At 41.3% G+C, this 19,465-nt stretch overlaps 1 protein-coding gene across 2 annotated transcripts in view; it reads right to left on the bottom strand.

The window, feature by feature from the left end:
- Window positions 1-19,465, bottom strand: part of LOC126297873 (organic cation transporter protein-like) — a 475,107-nt gene that overhangs the window by 97,820 nt on the left and 357,822 nt on the right. Inside the window, exons 1-2 of one of the 2 annotated variants that reach the window (XM_049989165.1) lie at window positions 15,882-15,998; window positions 8,255-8,422 (exon numbers count right to left, since the gene is read on the bottom strand). In XM_049989165.1, coding sequence (XP_049845122.1) covers window positions 8,255-8,412 — 158 coding nt within the window. In that variant the 5' untranslated portion in view covers window positions 8,413-8,422; window positions 15,882-15,998. Of the gene's footprint in view, window positions 1-8,254; window positions 8,423-15,881; window positions 15,999-19,465 lie in introns of those variants that run through there. The other variant, XM_049989164.1, reaches the window with a different exon arrangement.

The raw sequence follows: 19,465 nt of genomic DNA, 5'->3' as shown, positions 1-19,465 counted from the left end.
CATGATACTACTCTCAACTACTACGGACACACGGTTCAGCACCCATAAGACAGGCAAAGTCTTGAAATAAAAGTAAGCGTCACAAAACCGAAGTTACAACATTACAACAAAAATGTAGAGTCGTTATTCGACTACTTTTTCAACTCATTGCACGAGCGTTCCTTGGAAGAGAAAGTCTGTTACTGCCGGCTAGAAAGTCAGTGCTGTTAAAATCCTCCCGCTGCAGTGTCGTGCAAAAAACATATGCTATTTTCCTGTCTTAGTCCGGTCATATCCCGATTTTGCAACGTAGAGAACACTAAGTTGTGGCAAACGACAGTTTGTATCAGATCGGGAATGGAACCTGCATTTCCTGCTTTTCGCAGCCTGTCGCCTAACGTATTAGGCTCGTTTAGGACGTCTCCAGGCCTGACTCAAACTTTCGTTGTCACTAATGTGTTCACCTATGATTTGCGAACTCTGCAGCCAGAAGTTATCCCATGAGGTACGTGTGAAAAACACCAATGGGGAAACGGAGCTGGCTTACCCTGTCACCATGGTGATTACAGTGAGGTGATGAAAGTAATAGGATACCTCCTATTATCCTATCGGACCACATTTTGCCCGGCGCAGTGCAGCAGCTCGACTTGGCATTGACTCAACATGTCGTTGGAAGCCTCCTGCAGAAAAACTGAACCGTGCTGCTCCTAAAGTCATCCGTAACTGCGAAAGTGTTACCAGTGCAGGATTATGTTCACGAACTGACCTCTCGATTATGTTCCATAAAATGGGATTCATGTCCAGCGATCTGGGTAGTCAAACCATTCACTCGAATTGTCCAGAATCTCCTTCAAACCAATCACGAACTGTGGCCCGATGACTTGGTGCGTAGTTGTCCTTGAAAAGTCTACTGTTGTTTGGGAACATTACGCAAACCCACACAAACCACACACCACTGACGCCAAATAAAATTCAAATTCGCACGTCTCACCCAGCAAAACACGTCACGAAACAAATGAACACCATACAGCCACAACAACACGTAATGGCAGCGAAAACTCGGCCTATTTTTTGAATAATCGTAAAAAGTGCATTGCCACGCGACCATAAGTTAAGAAGTAAGCCTGTTTACTTCGCCAACAACACCACAACTTCAAAACTGTGTGTTACACACAGAAAACGCGATACACTCTTATTTCCGTTCGTGAAGGCATAACAAACATAAAAATAAATTACGTTTTGCTGTTTGCAAATGTCAAGTTGTATATTGTGTAGCAGAATAGCTACCATGATAAATGGACAATAACATCATGTGAAGTATGTTAACTAATGCTTACACCCACTCTTTGCCAATTAAGTTATAAATGCAACTTCTACATAATGTTGTAAATAACACAAATGTTAATATGTAACGACAACTTTACAGTTAAAAACAAGAATTGAACCCACTGACGATGGCACAAAACTGCTGAAACATGTATGGGTGAAACAAAACAAAAAAGGTGTCTTGCATAAAGCGGAACTTTTCCCATTTTCTTAGCAAGCACAGATACAACAAAAAGAACTGCACCACAAGATGATTAAGCTCTCACTATTTCAAGAGAGTTACAACGAAATAACTGTAAGTGAAAAGGGGTGCAGTAACATTATTATAAATTTGAGAATATTATCAGAAATAATTTCTAAATTTGTACAATGTAGACAGTGTGGTGAGTCACAGAGTGTGAAAATTTGTGAGAGTGCCAGTGGGAGAAAAGGCCTAGGCAATTGCTTTGGATTTAATTTGCACTAAATGCTCAGCTGTGATTTCATTTATGAGTTCTTCAAAACCAGATGCAAGTGGCCCTTATGAAATCAATACTTGACTAGTTTATGCCTTACGATCCATTGGCAAGGGCATGGCTGCAGGGAGAACATTTTGTTCAGTGATGAACTTACAACAACCACCAAATAAATTTGAAAAACTGACTGCAATAGTAGAGAAAGCTGTATGTGAGGTCAGTGAGGAGAGCATGAAACTGGCTGCTAGGGAAGCAGTGGAAGAAAATGATGGATGTTCGGATATTGCAGTTGCACTTGATGGAAGTTGGCAGAAAAGAGGACATACTTCTCTGAATGGAGTAGTGGCTGCCACGAGTGCAGACACCGGTGAAGTGTTAGGTGTGGAGATAATGTCTAAATATTGAAAATGTTCTACAGTCAATGAACAGAAAGAACAACTGTGTGGCTAATTTTAGAGGAACAAGTCGTGGTATGGAAGTTCATGGAGTACAACAAATATTTCATCACTTTGTAGAAACAAGAGGCGTGCAGTACACCAAATATTTGGGCGATGGTGATAGTAAGGCACACAACAATGTGGTGAACTGTAAGCCATATGGAGATGCCATTATTAGCAAAACAGAATGTGTAGGCCATGTTCAAAAACATTTGGGAACAAGGCTGACAAAACTAACTGTTGATATGAGAGTAAAAAAATTAGAAGATGGAAAATTGTTGACCGGACAGGGTCGGTTAACTAAAACTGAAATAGAAAACTTTTGGGCCATATTCTGCGATAAATCCTCTGCTGATGATAAGCTGTGTCATGGATTGTGTCCATCAGGAGACAACTCGTGGTGGAAATACAATAGGGCTCAGGCAACTGGAGAACCTTAATCTCGCCAGCATTCTCTTCCTGCTGCTCTAATTACAGCAATTGAACCTGTTTTCAGAGATTTGGCCCATCCTGACCTAAGGAAATGTTTGCATGAGCAGATACAGAACCCAAATGAATGTTTCAACAGCATAATTTGGAACCGCCTTCCTAAAACTGTATTTGTAGGCATGCATACAGTGAAACTAGGAGTTCATGATGCTGTCATTACATTCAGTCGTGGTAATATTGGAAAATGTTGGGTACTGGGAAAGCTGGGAATTAATCCTGGTGAAAATATGATCACTGGGCTGCAACATTACGATAAAATGAGGATAGCCGATACAGACAGATCTGCATCTAATATGGCCAAGAAGGCAAGACAAGCATCCAGGAAGGTTAAAAATAAGCTGGAAGACCTGCTAGAGGCCAAAGAAGGGCCATCATATGCAGCAGGACAGTTTTAATCAGCTGTAAGTAACAAATTTCAAAAGTTTTTTCTTTGAAGTCAATTTCCCGCAAACTAAAATTTTCAGTACATATGCTCAATTATATCGCTGTTCCGGAAGAACAATGACGCAACTGGAAAATTCCCTAAATCGAAGTTATTGCACCAGTCATCTCAGAAAACAGTAGCGCATGCTGTGAAAGATCGTCGGAACTGTAGTTGTATATAGTGCCGCCAGAGGGTAGTTGCGCCTTTGTGGAAATATCGATTGTTGTGACTTGGCTTGTGCAGAACATTGTCGTAATTGTCAGTTGCGTGTTTCAGTTTGGTGATTGTAGTAACGTATCCAGTGAAATAACTACACAACTTATGAATACTGCGTCTAATTCAAGTGAAAAACCAGTCGTCCATAAAGAAAAAATCTCCCATTAAAAAGCCTAAAAAAAGAATTCTAAATGTTAGCAACTGCGGCAGAGTAAAAGCCAAAACGTTGAGAAACAGTGAGAAAAGTTATATTTCACGTATGGGTAAAATTGTGAAGGATCGAGAAAAAAAAGGTGCTCTGTGTACTGATAAATGTATCCTCTCTTGTAGAAAGAAAGTAACAGAAGACTACAGATGTCAGCTGTTCACGAGTTACTGGGCACTGGGATCGCTACAAAGACTACGGGATTTTCTGAATACAACCACTGAAACACTCGTTCTCAAATATCGTCAAATTGCTGCCCAAGAACCTAGAAAGCTGAATTGCGTTTTCTAGTTGGTGAAAGATGAGCAGAAGATTCGTGTGTGCAGAACGTTTCTGATAAGCTCTTTGGGAATAACCGAAAGGCAAATCTCTACTGTTACCAAAGCGAAAAGACTGACTGGGATGGCTCCTGTGGACAAAAGGGGACGACATGGAAAACACCGTAAGACTGCTCCAGAAATATTGGAGTCAGTTAGGAATCACATGAACTCAATTCGCCATATTGTGAGTCGCCGTGTGAGAAGTGACACAACAAGACTATTCACCGATGGGGGCTATCCATCGCAGAAATGCACAGAAATTACTCTTCTGGGCGATCTTTCTCTAACCTGCCAGCTGTGAATTATGACGCCTACGCGCATATATTCAATACCGAATTTTATATCGGGTTTTTTGTTTCAAAGAAGGATTAGTGCGACCAATGTGAAGCTTACAAAAGCGGTACAGATGAAGAAAAGGCAAAGTTACAAGAAGCATTAGAATTGAATCGCATAGAAAAAAAAGAAAACTTGGATAAGGAGTTGGCTCAAAATAAGAAGATACAACTAGCTGTTTATGATTTACAAGCTATTTTACCGGTACCAACGCGACAAACATCGGCGTTTTTCTACAAGTCGAAACTCAACTGTTACAATTTCACAGTAAGTGTCCATACATACATTTTTTTCAGTATCTATTATTACTCTTCAAGTCTGTTCTACTTACTTTTGTTGTTTTTTGCAGGTCACAGGTTGGAAACAACAAAACTACCTTTTTTTGGCACCAGGGCATTGGAAACCGAGGTGTGGTAGAAATAGTAACTTGTGTCTTACAATATCTTCAAGAGTTATACAAGAACCTTCTTGGGTCGGATGTCGTATTTTACTCCGACAGTTGTGGAGGGCAACAGATGGACAAGTAAGTACCATAAACGCAGACTGTGATTCGCAGAAATCATGTAACAAAACGTTTCTATTGTAAAAATGACATTGATTAAAATGTTCAGTCTCCTCTATTTCAGATACATGATTGCAAAGTATTTGTATGCAGTACAAAGGATGGATATTCGGTCCATTACGCATAAATATTTGATTGGTGGTCACTCCCAGAAAGAGGGGGACGCAGTTCACAGCATCATTGAGAGAGCAGTTAAGAGTGCTAAGAAGGCAGGGCCAATTTATGTTCCCGATCAAATGCAAAAAAGAAGGGAAATCCGCTACACCTTAGAGAAATGGGTTTTTCAGATTTCAATGATATTAAAGCTTTGCATGACGACATGGCTCCTTACGTGGCCAAGGACGTTGACGGGAGTATTTTCAAAAGTGTCCGAAATTAAATTATTTCCAAGTGAAAAGGGAAGTGATGTGTTTCAGTATAAGAACAGCTACAAACAGAGTGGGGACAAGTTCAGTTCAAAGGGAGAAATGGCGTTTAAAAGGGAATGTAGCTGGGAGTAATTTGGATCTGAAACCTGCTTATACTACAAAAATGACCCTCTCAGGAAATAAAATTCAAGATTTAAAGAATTTGGTTAACAGCAACATCATTCCTAAATATAATAAGGCCTATTATGATTCTCTTTCCACACAAATATAATTTGTTTCTTTTATGTCATTTGGAAATTCTTTATTTCATTTATTATTTTATGTCGTACTTTTGTACTTATGTTGTACTTTTTCGATGTTATCCGTCAGTCCCATCTGATGCGGATCCCACACCGCACACCAATAAACCAGAATAGGGCGGACAAGCGTGGTGTAAGCAGTCTCTTTAGTACACCTGTTGCACCTTCTAAGTCTTCTGCCAGTGAATCGCAGTCTTTGGTTTGCTCTACCCACAACATTATGTATGTGGTAGTTCCAATTTAGGGTATTTGTAATTGTAATCCGTAAGTATTTCGTTGAGTTTACAGCTTTCAGATTTGTGCGAATTATCGCTTAATCGAAATTTAGTGGATTTCTTTTAATACTCATGTGAATAACTTCACACATTTCTTTATTAAGGTTCAACTGACACTTTTCGCACCATGCAGATATCTAAATCATTTTGCAATTCGTTTTGGTCATCTGATGACTTTACAAGACGGTAAATGACAGGATCATCTGCAAACAATCTAAAACGGCTACTGAGATTGTCTCCTATGCCGTTAATATAGATCAGGAAAAATAGAGGGCCTATAAAACTTCCTTGGGGAACGCTGGATATTATTTCTGTTTTGCTCTATGACTTTCCGTCTACTACTACGATGTGTGACCTTTCAGACAGGAAATCACGAATGCAGTCCCACAACTGAGGCGATATTCTATAGGCACGCAGTTTGGTTAGAAGTCGCTTGTCAGGAACGGTGTCGAAAGCCTTCTGGAAATCTAAAAATATGGAATCAATCTGACATCCCCTGTCGATAGCACTCATTACTTCGTGAGTATAAAGAGCTAGTTGTGTTTCGCAAGAACGATATTTCCTGAATCCGCGCTGACTACGTGTCAATAAATCGTTCTTTTCTATGTTCTTCATAATATTCTAATACAGTATATGTTCCAAAACGCTACTGCAAATCGACTTCAGTGATATGGGCCTGCAATTCAACAGGGCGTGGTGTTTTACCAAATAGGTTTCTTCAACCTCATTCGTCGGTGGGATGATTACCTCAGTGCTCACAGCGATTTTGCTTTATTGGCATACCGATTCGGGACTTAACGGCCTTCGAAAGGAAAGTGTTTGATGATCCCTTATATAAGAATGCAGTAAAATTCTCACGAAATTAATAGAATCAGGCGTGGCCAGATATCCTATTGGTTTAGCCTGTCCTTGGCAACCATGGCGAGCGAATACGTCAGCGGGCCGAACGAGGAAATGTTTATGGGTTTCAATTCCGCGTTTGGTTTTCGGGACCCGCGTTTGGTTGTTGGGACCAGCAACTTGGTGTTATTCTAAGTACAGCAATTTTACGTTAATGGTGCATGTCGAGGTAATGATGTTGCTGAGGCCTGCAGAGTAACGCGTGGCGCGCTAGCGAGAGGCAGGGTCAGTCAGACCAGGATCACAGCGCGCGGCGCAGTAACTGCCGATGGTCTGAGTGCGGTTTATAGACTGTTGTGCACGCTCGTTCACGATCAATGGACCGCCTTGTATATGACGTTTATTAATATCAACTATTTTTTGTAAAGTCACGAAGAGTGAAACAATCGAACTCTCAGTTCTCGTCAGCACCAAATCCTTTAAGGCTAGTGCATTGTGGCTACGTAGCAGCTCCCACAAGTTGACTGACGATACCCGTTTTGGATTTCAGATAACTCCTGCGAGGCTACACTGCACGAAGTCTTTCAACTTCAAAAGTCGCAGGCCCTTCATCAAACCATAATTACGGGCGCTATTTTTTTAGATGAGACCCTCAAATAAAGTTCAAAGTATGATCAATCATAATAGTCAATCAGATCCTTTGTATGTCTTCAGTGCCCCCCCCCCCCCCAAAGTGCATATTTGCATATTTTTTGCTCATTTGAATTAGCACCTACCCTTAAAGTTCAAGTCACGTTTAATGTGTTTTGCATTCTATGTCCATATCGACGAATATTTTAAAACACACACGAGAGAGAGAGAGCGCGCAAGTAGGTTGGTGGAGGGTGGTTTTATGTAAAATTGTGCACTTTATATTTGCTGATTTAAGTGTATTAGCCGGCCCCAGTATTATCGCTCCTGAGAGCGAGGGCGCTTCGTTCGGCTTACCTTCAGTTTTCATCGTGATATTTCACGAGAAGAGCCGTCGAACCACTTCATAGCATATGTACAGCTCTCTTGAAAGCGCTGACAGTGTGATGCATTTTCCCTAGTCACCACAGTACACTGTAAGGCCACCGCTTGTTTCAGATAGCGGGCACGGGAAGCCAAATGCAGTTACATAGTGGCTGTGTAGTACGCACGTTGATTGCTTTGAGTACTTAGTCAAATGTAAACAAAGAAGAGAAAAGGGCGAGACAGCGAAGATCGCATACAGTTGTGCAAATTTCACAGAAAAAGCGAACGACCTAGGTATTAGTATAGAAGTAAGGAGGCGAATTACTTAGTAACCCGATACACCAGTAAGTGGAAGCTCGTAAAATTGGTAACAGAAATGCCACAGCATACTGTTTTCTTCATAGATGAATGTGTTCTACAATCTGCTGTTCTAGAAACAATGTTAGTTTATGGTCCATCTGACTGAGTACCATGCTACAAAATTCACTGAGATCTGTAATAGCGTTTGTCGTGAAGAATGGTAAGGCTATGGAACACCCATGTATAGACACTACGAGCTCTACAGGGGTCTACAATATTAGTACTGTCCCTACAGCAGATACACACTGGCGTAGACAGAAAAAAAGGTGCTTGCATTCTGCGCACCGAGACGAATATATTTTTATCTGCACACAGGTCTTCATTTGTTTGGGTAAGCTTTGATGCTAGGACAGGAACTACGAGGTCTTACCTGTAGTTAAGCTCAGCAGCAGTGAAGACGAAGCTGGTGCTGGTGGCAGCGAGGAAGAGTGTGGGGAAGCCCATCAGCACGAAGGAGAGGATCTGGTACTTCCCGAAGTGGCCCAGCTCCTCCAGGACGTCGTCCAAGTCGATCTCCAGGCTGGACATCCCTCGCTCCCTGGAACATTACACGCCATTCACTACACCAGCTGCAGGCTGCTGCGTTCTTACTTCAAACACTGTCTAGTTCAAATTATGCTCTGCTAACGTAGCTGGAATTCTTCGACTTGCTATTCGCACCAAGCTTTGGTGATTAGACACGAAGCATGGAATCACCTGTCCACAGAAATCCTCACGGCTATAAGGCGTCCTGTCAGTATGTGCCACTGTCGGTCCTCTCGCACGTAGGGCCAACGTACAGTCGGCACTCCGCCAACAGAAAGACCACTCTTCTATCCTGATATAACGATCCAAGTACATCGAGCAAACGATTATTTGTACACTTACACCGACGTTTCCAGAATATCTGAGCAAGAAAACGTTGGAATTGCCTGTTTCTCTCCACAAATGTACCTCCAAAATGTTTCGACAGCTCAGAAAAACTAAGTTTTATTTTCTTCCTGTGGAAACTATAGCCGTAATAGAAGCGTATGGCAGATTTCTTCCGGTTTCCAAGGTCTTCACTTCATCCGAGTCGATGTCTTTTTGCTTCTTAAAGGTCAGAAGGGCAAGAGAAGCGGCATTCCAAGAAAGGAATTCTTCCTTTAGCTACAATTTTCCAATGCACCCACCGTGAAATCTGAAGCAAGATGATAAAATATCTGTGGATGAAGTCTCCTTCCGGCATTATTCGTAATGGAGGAAGTCACACAGACCGGTTCCCTCACTCTATTTTCACCCTCTGAATTGCATCGTTTGGTCAGGCAGAACCATTTCTAAAGACAGACTCATATTTATTAAACGTTAAGTCTTAGATATGCGTTCAGGCCGTTATGTCACGCAAATTTAGGTTTCACAACATTTATCAACCAAAACTGCTAACTGCTTGAGGCATCATTTCTAGCCACCTCTACATAACGTTGCATGCTGTTCACATGCAAGAAAAGCGAAAGAAACAGACGACTGTCTCTGCAGCAATTATGCTGATTTTATTATTTTAATGATACATCAGTCAATTAATGTGTTTAACAAGAAGAGATCATGTCACTGCAGGTACCTTTCAGCGGTCTATACGGCGGTACTTACTGAAGGAAAATTTAGTATATAAAGAAATAAGGCAATAAGTAAATAATAGAAGCTGCTGCCGTCTTTCTTGCAATAGCAAGCACTAGCCTAATGTGTTGTAAACAAAAACGGAAGGACTCATATAGAAAAAAAATTAAATTTTGTTCACAAAAATTTGGAAATTTGTGGTAAGATCTTATGGGTTTTGTTCATATGTATCTATAAAGATAGAGAAATAAAATAAATTACATTACAAATCATTTCAAAACCCGAAGCTGACGATGATGTCTTTCGGAAAGTCTTATATGACCCCACCCAAGAAAAATTAAGAAAAATTAGTGTCACTCCAGGTTGTGGCACAAATCAGACTGACTCTATAATTGTTCCTGACAAATGGTATTCCAGTCGGCTTTGTCAAATAAGAAACATTTTTTATTATACAGGCTATGAACAAGTCACTGACTGATGTAATTACTCATCTTCAGAAAATTTTAGGCAAGTCTTGAACATAAGTAATCAATGAACGGTTCCAAATCTTTCTTCCAGTGTCTCCAGCACGAGCCTGGTGTTGAAACTGAAGACGGTACACAAAGCTGAAATATTGACATATGAGAATACTAACATTCCAATTTTTGACCGCCGCACAGTCACATAAGACACACTGAAATGAGATGCTCAGTAGTGAAAATAAAACTACTGACATGCAACAGGACACCAGGCCCCGATGGAACACTATCTGATTTTGCATTGAATACGATGATGGAATTAGCCTCCTTGCTAGCTGATTTGTATGTAGAATCTCTTGCGCCGCGAACAATGCAGCGTTACATGAAAAGACAGCAGATCACTTCTGTATTCAGGAAGGATTGAGGAACGGATGCACCCAAGTACAGACCAATATCGGGAATGTTGGTCTGTTGCAGGACCGTAGATCACATTCTGGAGAAAATCGGCCCGTCTTCAAATATAAGCACTGATTTAGGAAAACAGTTTGCCGGCCCAAGACAGGGAACGACCACTCTTCTAAACCCCCTGCAAGACAAAACGAGGGCTTCAAATATATTGTTTGGTGCTGGTTAACGTTCAGCGAAATAGCTATGCACCAATGTAAAACACTTTGACAGGAAGCCCTCACAAAACAAATATGGTAAAGCAGGTCACGTACCATAGAGGCTTTTAAAACATGTTTCATTTTTAAGGGGCATGTATCTCCATCGTCACCTAAATCGTTTTTTTTTTCTTACGATACGTCGCTTTCGAGATATTTAGTCGTCTCAAGTTAAAATAAACACCCTGTATTTATTAACTCTTTAAGACATTATAGGATGTAAAAGTGTTACTAGCTACTAGAGTTCTGTATGTACTAATATTATAAGAGTATTACTAATGTGATATTTACACCAGATGCCAACAAAATAAAAGATTCGTCAGCACTTTTTCTGTAGCAAACAATCCTTAATTGCAAATTCCACGGTAACGCTACCAAGGAGGGGAAAAATGCTTGCACTGAGTGGCGCAACCTGTTTGAAATGTCCACATGCCTACTACTCCGCTTCCTGCGGTTGAGCTGTTTGTGGTATTCTCGCTACACGGTAATAATGTGCAAGCCGCGGTTAACGTCGCTCACTTAAAGGGAAGACGTAACTGAGACCGTCAATGAAATAGAAAACCTCCACTACTTCCTCTTCTAGGATTCTCCAGAAGTACGTTTCTTTGTAGCTCGCGGGTATTCATTACAGAGTGTGTAAGTCAGCCGAGCCAACACGGAAATCGGGCCTTAAGCTATGCAGATGTGCAAATCACTGCTGCGACGGTGTTCTCGACATAGCTGTCTCCAGTCAGAAATCTGAGGCAGGTTACTGTCCGTGTACTGTTGTCCGTGAGAGGCCGGAGTCAACACAGCAGAGTGAGAGTATTGCTTCTGTTGTAGTCGGCAAAAAACCTACGAGTAAGCATGCCCAGCCAGTCGCCCATCAAAATCTTTTAAGCTATCCTTAAATAATTAGAAAAAATCTGATTCCGCTAAATACTTATTATACTCAGTCAACTTAGCTTTATGATATACGGCTGGCCGAGTTTGAGTCTGATAGGGGGATAAACCGCAATCGAGTCGATTCACCTGCTACGAGTGCGTCTCTTTCCTATGTTTGCGCTTCTGCAGTTGTGGAATAGCAGCGTTGATGCGTCAGGATACTGTCTGAAAATTCCCTTTCCTGCAGGTGCTTACCGAAATGTATTTCACTCGCTGTACCTAAGCTAACCAGTTTGATTCATTTCAAGCAACAGCCAATCTAGTGTGAAGTAGCTTCTGCCTCTCTACTCGTCTGCGGAGCATCTACACCTTAAAAGCGGTAGTTGTCAGGCAGAATAAATAAATAACAAAGTAAAGTCCTATTTTACCTGGAGGGACAAGTTTGGACAACGCAGCGTTTTACTTGGCAAGATCCTGGTGGAAGCCCCAGGGTAGCCTTGTCACGATCCGCGGGCTCCAGCCGTCGGAGGTTCGAGTGCTCCCTCGGGAATGGGTTTGTGTGTTGTCCTCAGTTTAAGTTAGACTAACTAGTGTGGAAGTCTAGGGATCGATGACCTCAGCAGTTTGGTCCCACAGGAACGTAACAGCAATTTCCAAATTTCTTGATCTATCTTCTACTTATCCGAAGCATTGTGCAACAGTTTCTGCAGAGGTGAAGGAAGCGACAAGCTACAGGAAAGAACGACACAGAAACGCCAGGGGCTCCAACTCCGGATATATTAATTTGTAGTCTGACACTATCCAACCTGTCCAACAAGTGTGATGGCATGAATCTTGAGAAATCGCCAGTCTTGCGCCGTCTGCCAGAGTAATGATAGATTTCAAATACGGAAAGTGTTCGATCTACCAGCGGCCTAACACAGCTTCTGAAATGGGAATAAAATAATATGCTTGGTTTTACCTTCAAAATTATGAACTATGATCATTCCGAATAACAAAAATTTATTTTTTTGCGATACACAGTTATAGTGCGTAGTGTGATTTTTTTATTGACTGTGTTCTAGGAGCATACATCCAAGTAACAAAACGTTCCACCAGGAAGATATGTACCCACATCAAAAATGGTTCAAATGACTGAGCACTATGGGACTTAACATCTGAGGTCATCAGTCCCCTAGAACTTAGAACTACTTAAACGTAACTAACCTTAGGACATCACACACATCCATGCCCGAGGCAGGATTCGAACCTGCGACCGTAGCGGTCGCGCGGTTCCAGACTGAAGCGCCTAGAACCGCTCGGCCACAGCGGCCGGCGTACCCACATCAATAAGAATTAAAACAACATTGGAAAAATATCATGAAAGAAATGCATACGTTCGGAGCGTTTGTTAATAAGCCCTTTACCAGAATGAATGTTTCCATCACTCCAAGGCATCTCGTTCCCCTGCCTGCGGTGTAAGGAAACTTGCTTTGGCTTGGTCCACACAGCACTACGTGCCCTGCAGGGGGAGGGGGGAGGAGCAGACCGGACTACGTATGCAGGGCGCGTCGAACCTTTAGACTCAAAATTTTAGATGTAAGAAACCGATATTTGAAGTCTTCAGTAAGTAACACGTATCAAGAACATGGTAAAATCGGTGACCGTCTAGTACCGTATTGTGAACTTTCTCGTATTTTGCAGGTTTAGGACGTCCTTACTGTGACTCGTCCTCCAGAGCTGTGCAACCATGTCTGAATTCAGTTGCCCATTTTTCAACTGTTGCAAATGAAGGAACTGAGTCATGTGCGTACTCACGAGGGGCAGGGAAGGGCAACTGCTTGCCACCCCCTTAGAATAAAAAATGACAATTGCAAAACAAGCTCGCTGCCTGTGCCGCCACACAGGCAATATCAGTTTGAAAAAAAGCAGGACGAGCAATGGATACTGACTAGCAGCGAGTGTTCCCAGAGCAGTTAGTCGTGAAAGAGTGCACTATTTCTCCGTTCGACGCTCATCATCTTGCGAACCAAAAGAACCCATATCGTTGGGCACTAAACGCTGTCAATATCGTCATACCTTCAAGGAGGCATGTTTTTTATCGTGTTACGACCGAGCGAGATGGCGCAGTGGTCAGCACATTGGATTCATTTTCGGAAGGACGACAGTTCAAACCCTGTGTGGCCACTCAAGATTTAGGGTTTTCGTGATTTCCCTAAATATCTTGAGTAAAATGCAACGGTTCTTTGAAAGGGCACGACCGATTTCCTTCCTCATACTCTCTAATTCTGTGTTTCTGCTCCGCCTCTAGTCACCAGGTTGTCGACGGGACGTTAAACTCTAATCTTCCTTCCTTATTTTTCGTCTTGCCAACCAATGTCTACAGCTACTCAGAATATACAATATATAAAGTATTCGCATGTTCCAAACGTTACTTGCCTGACAGCAAAATAGTGTAAGTGCGCTACAGTCTTTTTTAAAAAATTCAAAAATTACTCCGGAAAATTAAGTTTTTTCGAAACTGAAGAACACGTTCCAAGGTACATCATGGTCATGTACCTACCAACAAATATTAGACTGAAATTTAAAAGCTTTGCAATCGAGAAAATCTTTTAAATTCCGTATTCAGTCGTCAATCTGCTACATTATTTCTCTAATACAAATCAATAATTAGTAAGTGAAATCAAATTAAGCAGAAGTATTCTCACAAACCAGTTACAAGTTTCATACACTTTGAAACAGAAGTTTTAGGAAACTGACAGTTTTCCATGTTCAAGGCAGATATTTGACTGTGTAAATTTCGGCTTTTATGCCATTATCAAATACAATGCTAAAAGCTGTTAGACCATTATTATGCCATATCTGTTAAGGTAGTCCAAAGCAGGTAAACAAGACTTGGCTAGTCTTGTTTAGCTGCTTTGGACTGTTTTAACCAATATGACATAGTAATGCTCTAATAACTTTTAGCGGGCGCTGATGACCGCGAGTTGAGGGCTCCACAAACCAAACATCATCGTCATCTAATAACTTTTAGCATTATACTTGATAAAAGCTGAAATCTAGATAATGCAGAAGGTAAAATAGTAATATACAGTCAAACGGTGGTTTACTCTTTTAAAAAGTATTGTGCATGACTGTGGCTCAACACCAACGGAAACTCAGTGAATTTGCAAATATCCCATGTTTCATGGTAAAAGAACTTCCGTTTTAAGGTACAAGATGGTACACGATCGACGAAGAATGGTTTTAGCGTCCACAATGTATGTAACTAGTTTTAAAAAGTATAGAATTTTACTTAAACTTGAGAATTAACAAGATATTCCAAACAGCTTTAACATATTATACATCACTTACATGCGTAAAACTCTAAATATGAGGTTTGATGCACAAAACACAATCTCATGTCTAGCAACAACAAAACCTATAGAAAATGGCAGAAACTGCTTATGGGGGTCTGCAGCATGCATTCGTTCACGTGATTCTAAGATCAGTCGCTAAGCTAAAGTACCGACCAAAAAGCGTCGAGTGTTCCTTGGTACACTCTCCCATACAGATCTCTTACAGACTCTACCAGTTAAGTACATTACAGGTAGTATTACAAAGAGATAGCGATAGTGTATTTCGTGATTAATAAACAGTTTTTCAGTAGCTTTGAGATTTACTTTTTAAGAAACTGTACTACTTTTCGTTGATCCCTCCCCCTTCCCCGAAAATAACAAGACTTATCCCCCACCACCCCTTCCCAACTCAGATTCTGGGGACGATCTTCATTATACATATACTTTCACCAATTTGTGGTGAATTTCAACTGGAAGTATTTTTGTGGCGAAACTTTATTCCATTCCCTATACGAGAGGAAGCCAAGGAACACGACAATCTTTGAAATTTGTACGAACTTCTACAGTTAGCACGCTAAATCAGTAAATTTAAAGGTGAGCCTGGAATGACAAGGAGACTTCTTTGCAACCGCAAAACTATTTACAGACTTCTATGCAATTTTTTCTATAGATGAAATCGGTAGCTTTGAATGCAGCCGAAATCCTCTTCCTTAGTAGCCATAAATAACTCCTGGCAGACCCGGAGAAAAAAGTGTGCTTAGTCATCAAAGAATACTTGCAGCCGATTATGAGAACGGCAGTCATCAACATAGATCCGAGAAATTAGTCTACAGTAAAGTAGAAATCTCAAAGAAATGATCTGCGAAGGAATGTCCTGGTTCACGAGCGCCAAAGAAGACTGCCTGTCATTAGACGCTTTCCACAGAGATCTTTTCCTCAACCAGTTCCGCTTAATGGTGCAGAAGAAAACGAAGCTCACTGCGAAATGGAACAAGGCTTAACGTGGTCTGAGTCAGCTCTAACGAAATGAAAATAAATAACTAATAATAATAATATTATAATAATATAAGTGGTGCAAAACGGATGAAAAGCAAACACACTAGTTTCACTGAGAACTTTCTTACCCCGTTCTCCTTAGCAGAACTGAAGCAACATACAGCGCCACAGTGAATTTGAAGCTTGTGAAAAGGGGAAGGAAAAGGAATGTGAGTGAACGATGCGTCCTGGGAACTGGATAACAACGCAATGCAAGCAGGCAAAATGTTCATGTGAATCCGCACGCTCAACAAATGTATTTTTCCCAAGGCACTCATTCCTTCTTAACAACCACCATAATTACGAAAATCGCTTGTAACTATCCCTTTATCCGTACGTGGGAAAGGACATATTTAATGTGACCAGGAACGTTCGTAAACAGGCTGTGGCGAAAGAACTTCTGATCAGACTACTGTCGGGGTGTATATGCTCGCTCTAAGCTCACAGTGATACACAATGAGCATCGGAAAGAAGGTTACAGTTCAATGTCCCGTCGACGGCAGGCTCGTTTTGGATGTAACATACGCTCGGACGAGGCAAAAATTGGCAAAGAAGTTGGTCAGTCATTTGAAGAAACAATGTCGATAGTCGGCTTAATGATTTAGGTAAACCTAAGTCTGGTTGCCCGAAAGCCAATTCGAATGACGCTCCACCAGTATCTTACCATTCTCACCCCTCGCACTGTAATGGAAGTATAATTTAAAAGTCCGCGTGTTTCTTAGTTTGTGGTCGCCTGCGATGTTCACCCCGTCAAGAGAACTCTTAACCCCGAAATTCCTTTGCAGCATTCCGGTACACTAATGCAGAGAACGAGCTGTTGAGTAGCACGCTAGACAGCTAGACGTAATGAAACTTATAACTAATGGCTACCCTCAAATTTCCATCTGCCGCTAATTTATCCATCGAACCCTTGTTAGCCGTGCTGGATGAGGGGAATGATAAAAACTGTGTCGTCGAATATGCACACGAAATTTTTGTAGCTATCTCAGTACACTCGAAGACAAAGACGGAAGCGAAAGCAACAAGTATTGTATCGCTGATGTAGAGATGTTGCGTAAACAAAAAACTCACAGATTCTGCCCGTGAGACAACCTTTTTACTATTGAATGATAGTCTGTCAAAAACTACAAATCCTAGCATCACATTCAGACGAATTTCGATTCGCAAGAGTCAGGTATATAGGAATGTACTTAGACAAAAAAATAGCTTTCTCGGCTCAACTCGGTAAAGTCACTGAAAAAGGATATTAATACATGCATTATTTAGCGCAGGTTGGAATTGTAAATTACCATCGGTGTAAACTAGATTATACGATAGCTCCATCTTTACTGGCACTGTGGGATTCGCAGCACTCGTATGTGCCAAGCAGTTGCGCTACGATCATCTGAAAGCACACATGAGAGGCACTGGGCGACGTTTGCTTCTAAGATTACCAACAGCCTTTGGTACAACACAAATAGAAGCTCTTTTAGTCATTTTGGAAATGCATTCAGAGCATATAACTGTCAGATGCAGAGTTCCATGTTACTGGTTGAGGAAAGTGAACCATTGAAAAAATTGTGAATAAAATCACGAAGAAAGTCCTAGAGAACCAATACCAGTACGTGGCTATAGGAAAGGGACAATAAGGACGCTGGTCTCTATCTTTACGAACTGTTCCCAGAAATTTGTGAAAGAGGCAAGGTGCTGAAAATGAGTCTCAATAAAAATCACGATCAATTTGACAACGACACGTAGTCGGTAGCTTGCTCTATTAGCATAAAAGCGCCAAGAACTGACGGATATCAATGTGGAGAGGTCGGTCCACCAAATCACGTTCTTTTTCAGTGTCTTCTAAACAGTGATATTTGTGGTACTAAAAATGTGTAAGGAACAGTCACATCTCTTCGTCCGATGTAAATCAACGGCAACGAATGTCGTTCTTCAGGGCTCCAAAACTATGGAAATCGCATGATGAAGGGGAGGTTGAGTAAGGTCTCATCATCATTTAAGACTGATTATACCTTTCAGCGTTCAGTCTGGAGCATAGACCCCTTATAAAATTCCTCCATGATCCCCTATTCAGTGCTAACATTGGTGCCTCTTCTAATGTTAAACCTATTACTTCAAAATCATTCTTAACCGAATCTAGGTACCTTCTCCTCCTACCCTCTGCTGCTGAACCCACGAGTCTCTTGGGTAACCTTGCTTCTCCAATGCGTGTAACATGACCCCACCATCTGAGCCTGTTCATCCTGACTGCTACATCTATAGAGTTCATTCCCAGTTTTTCTTTGATTTCCTCATTGTGGACACCCTCCTGCCATTGTTCCCATCTACTAGTACCTGCAATCATCCTAGCTACTTTCATATCCGTAACCTCAACCTTGTTGATAAGGTAACCTGAATCCACCCAGCTTTCGCTCCCATACAACAAAGTTGGTCGAAAGATTGAACGGTGCACAGATAGCTTAGTCTTGGTACTGACTTCCTTCTTACAGAAGAGAGTAGATCGTAGCTGAGCGCTCACTGCATTAGCTTTGCTACACCTCGCTTCCAGTTCTTTCACTATGGTGCCATCCTATGAGAATATGCATCCTACGTACTTGAAACTGTTCACCAGTTCTAACTTTGTTCCTCCTATTTGGCACTCAATCCGTTTATATTTCTTTCCTACTGACATTACTTTCGTTTTGGAGGTGCTAATCTTCATACCATAGTCCTTACATTTCTGATCTAGCTCTGAAATATTACTCTGCAAACTTTCAATCGAATCTGCCATCACAACTAAGTCATCCGCATATGCAAGACTGCTTATTTTGTGTTCACATATCTTAATCTCACCCAGCCAGTCTATTGTTTTCAACATATGATCCATAAATAATATGAACAACAGTGGAGACAGGTTGCAGCCTTGTCTTACCCCTGAAACTACTCTGAACCATGAACTCAATTTACTGTCAACTCTAACTGCTGCCTGACTATCCATGTAAAGGCCTTTAATTGCTTGCAAAAGTTTTCCTCCTATTCCATAATCTCGTAGAACAGACAATAACTTCCTCCTAGGAACCCGGTCATATGCCTTTTCTAGATCTATAAAGCATAGATACAATTCCCTGTTCCACTCATAACACTTCTCCATTAATTGCCGTAAGCTAAAGATCTGGTCCTGACAACCTCTAAGAGGCTTAAACCCACACTGATTTTCATCCAATTGGTCCTCAACTAATACTCGCACTTTCCTTTCAACAATAGCTGAGAATATTTTACCCACAACGCTGATTAAAGAGATACCTCTGTAGTTGTTACAATCTTTCCTATTTCCATGTTTAAAGATTGGTGAGATTACTGCTTTTGTCCAGTCTGATGGAACCTGTCCCGACTCCCAGGCCATTTCAATTATCCTGTGTAGCCATTTAAGGCCTGACGTTCCACTGTATTTGATGAGTTCCGACTTAATTTCATCCACCCCAGCTGCTTTATTGCACTGCAGTCTATTGACCATTTTCTCCACTTCCTCAAATGTGATCCTATTTCCATCATCATTCCTATCCCATTCTACCTCGAAATCTGAAACATTGCTGATCGTATTTTCACCTACATTGAGCAAATCTTCAAAATATTCCCTCCATCTGCCCAAGGCATCCACAGGATTCACCAGCAGCTTTCCTGACCTGTCCAAAATACTTGTCAT

Source organism: Schistocerca gregaria, chromosome X, assembly GCF_023897955.1.
Source record: "Schistocerca gregaria isolate iqSchGreg1 chromosome X, iqSchGreg1.2, whole genome shotgun sequence".
Lineage (NCBI taxonomy): Eukaryota > Metazoa > Arthropoda > Insecta > Orthoptera > Acrididae > Schistocerca > Schistocerca gregaria.
Note: the sequence above shows the minus strand (reverse complement) of the source record. Positions and strands in the feature narration are given on the sequence as shown.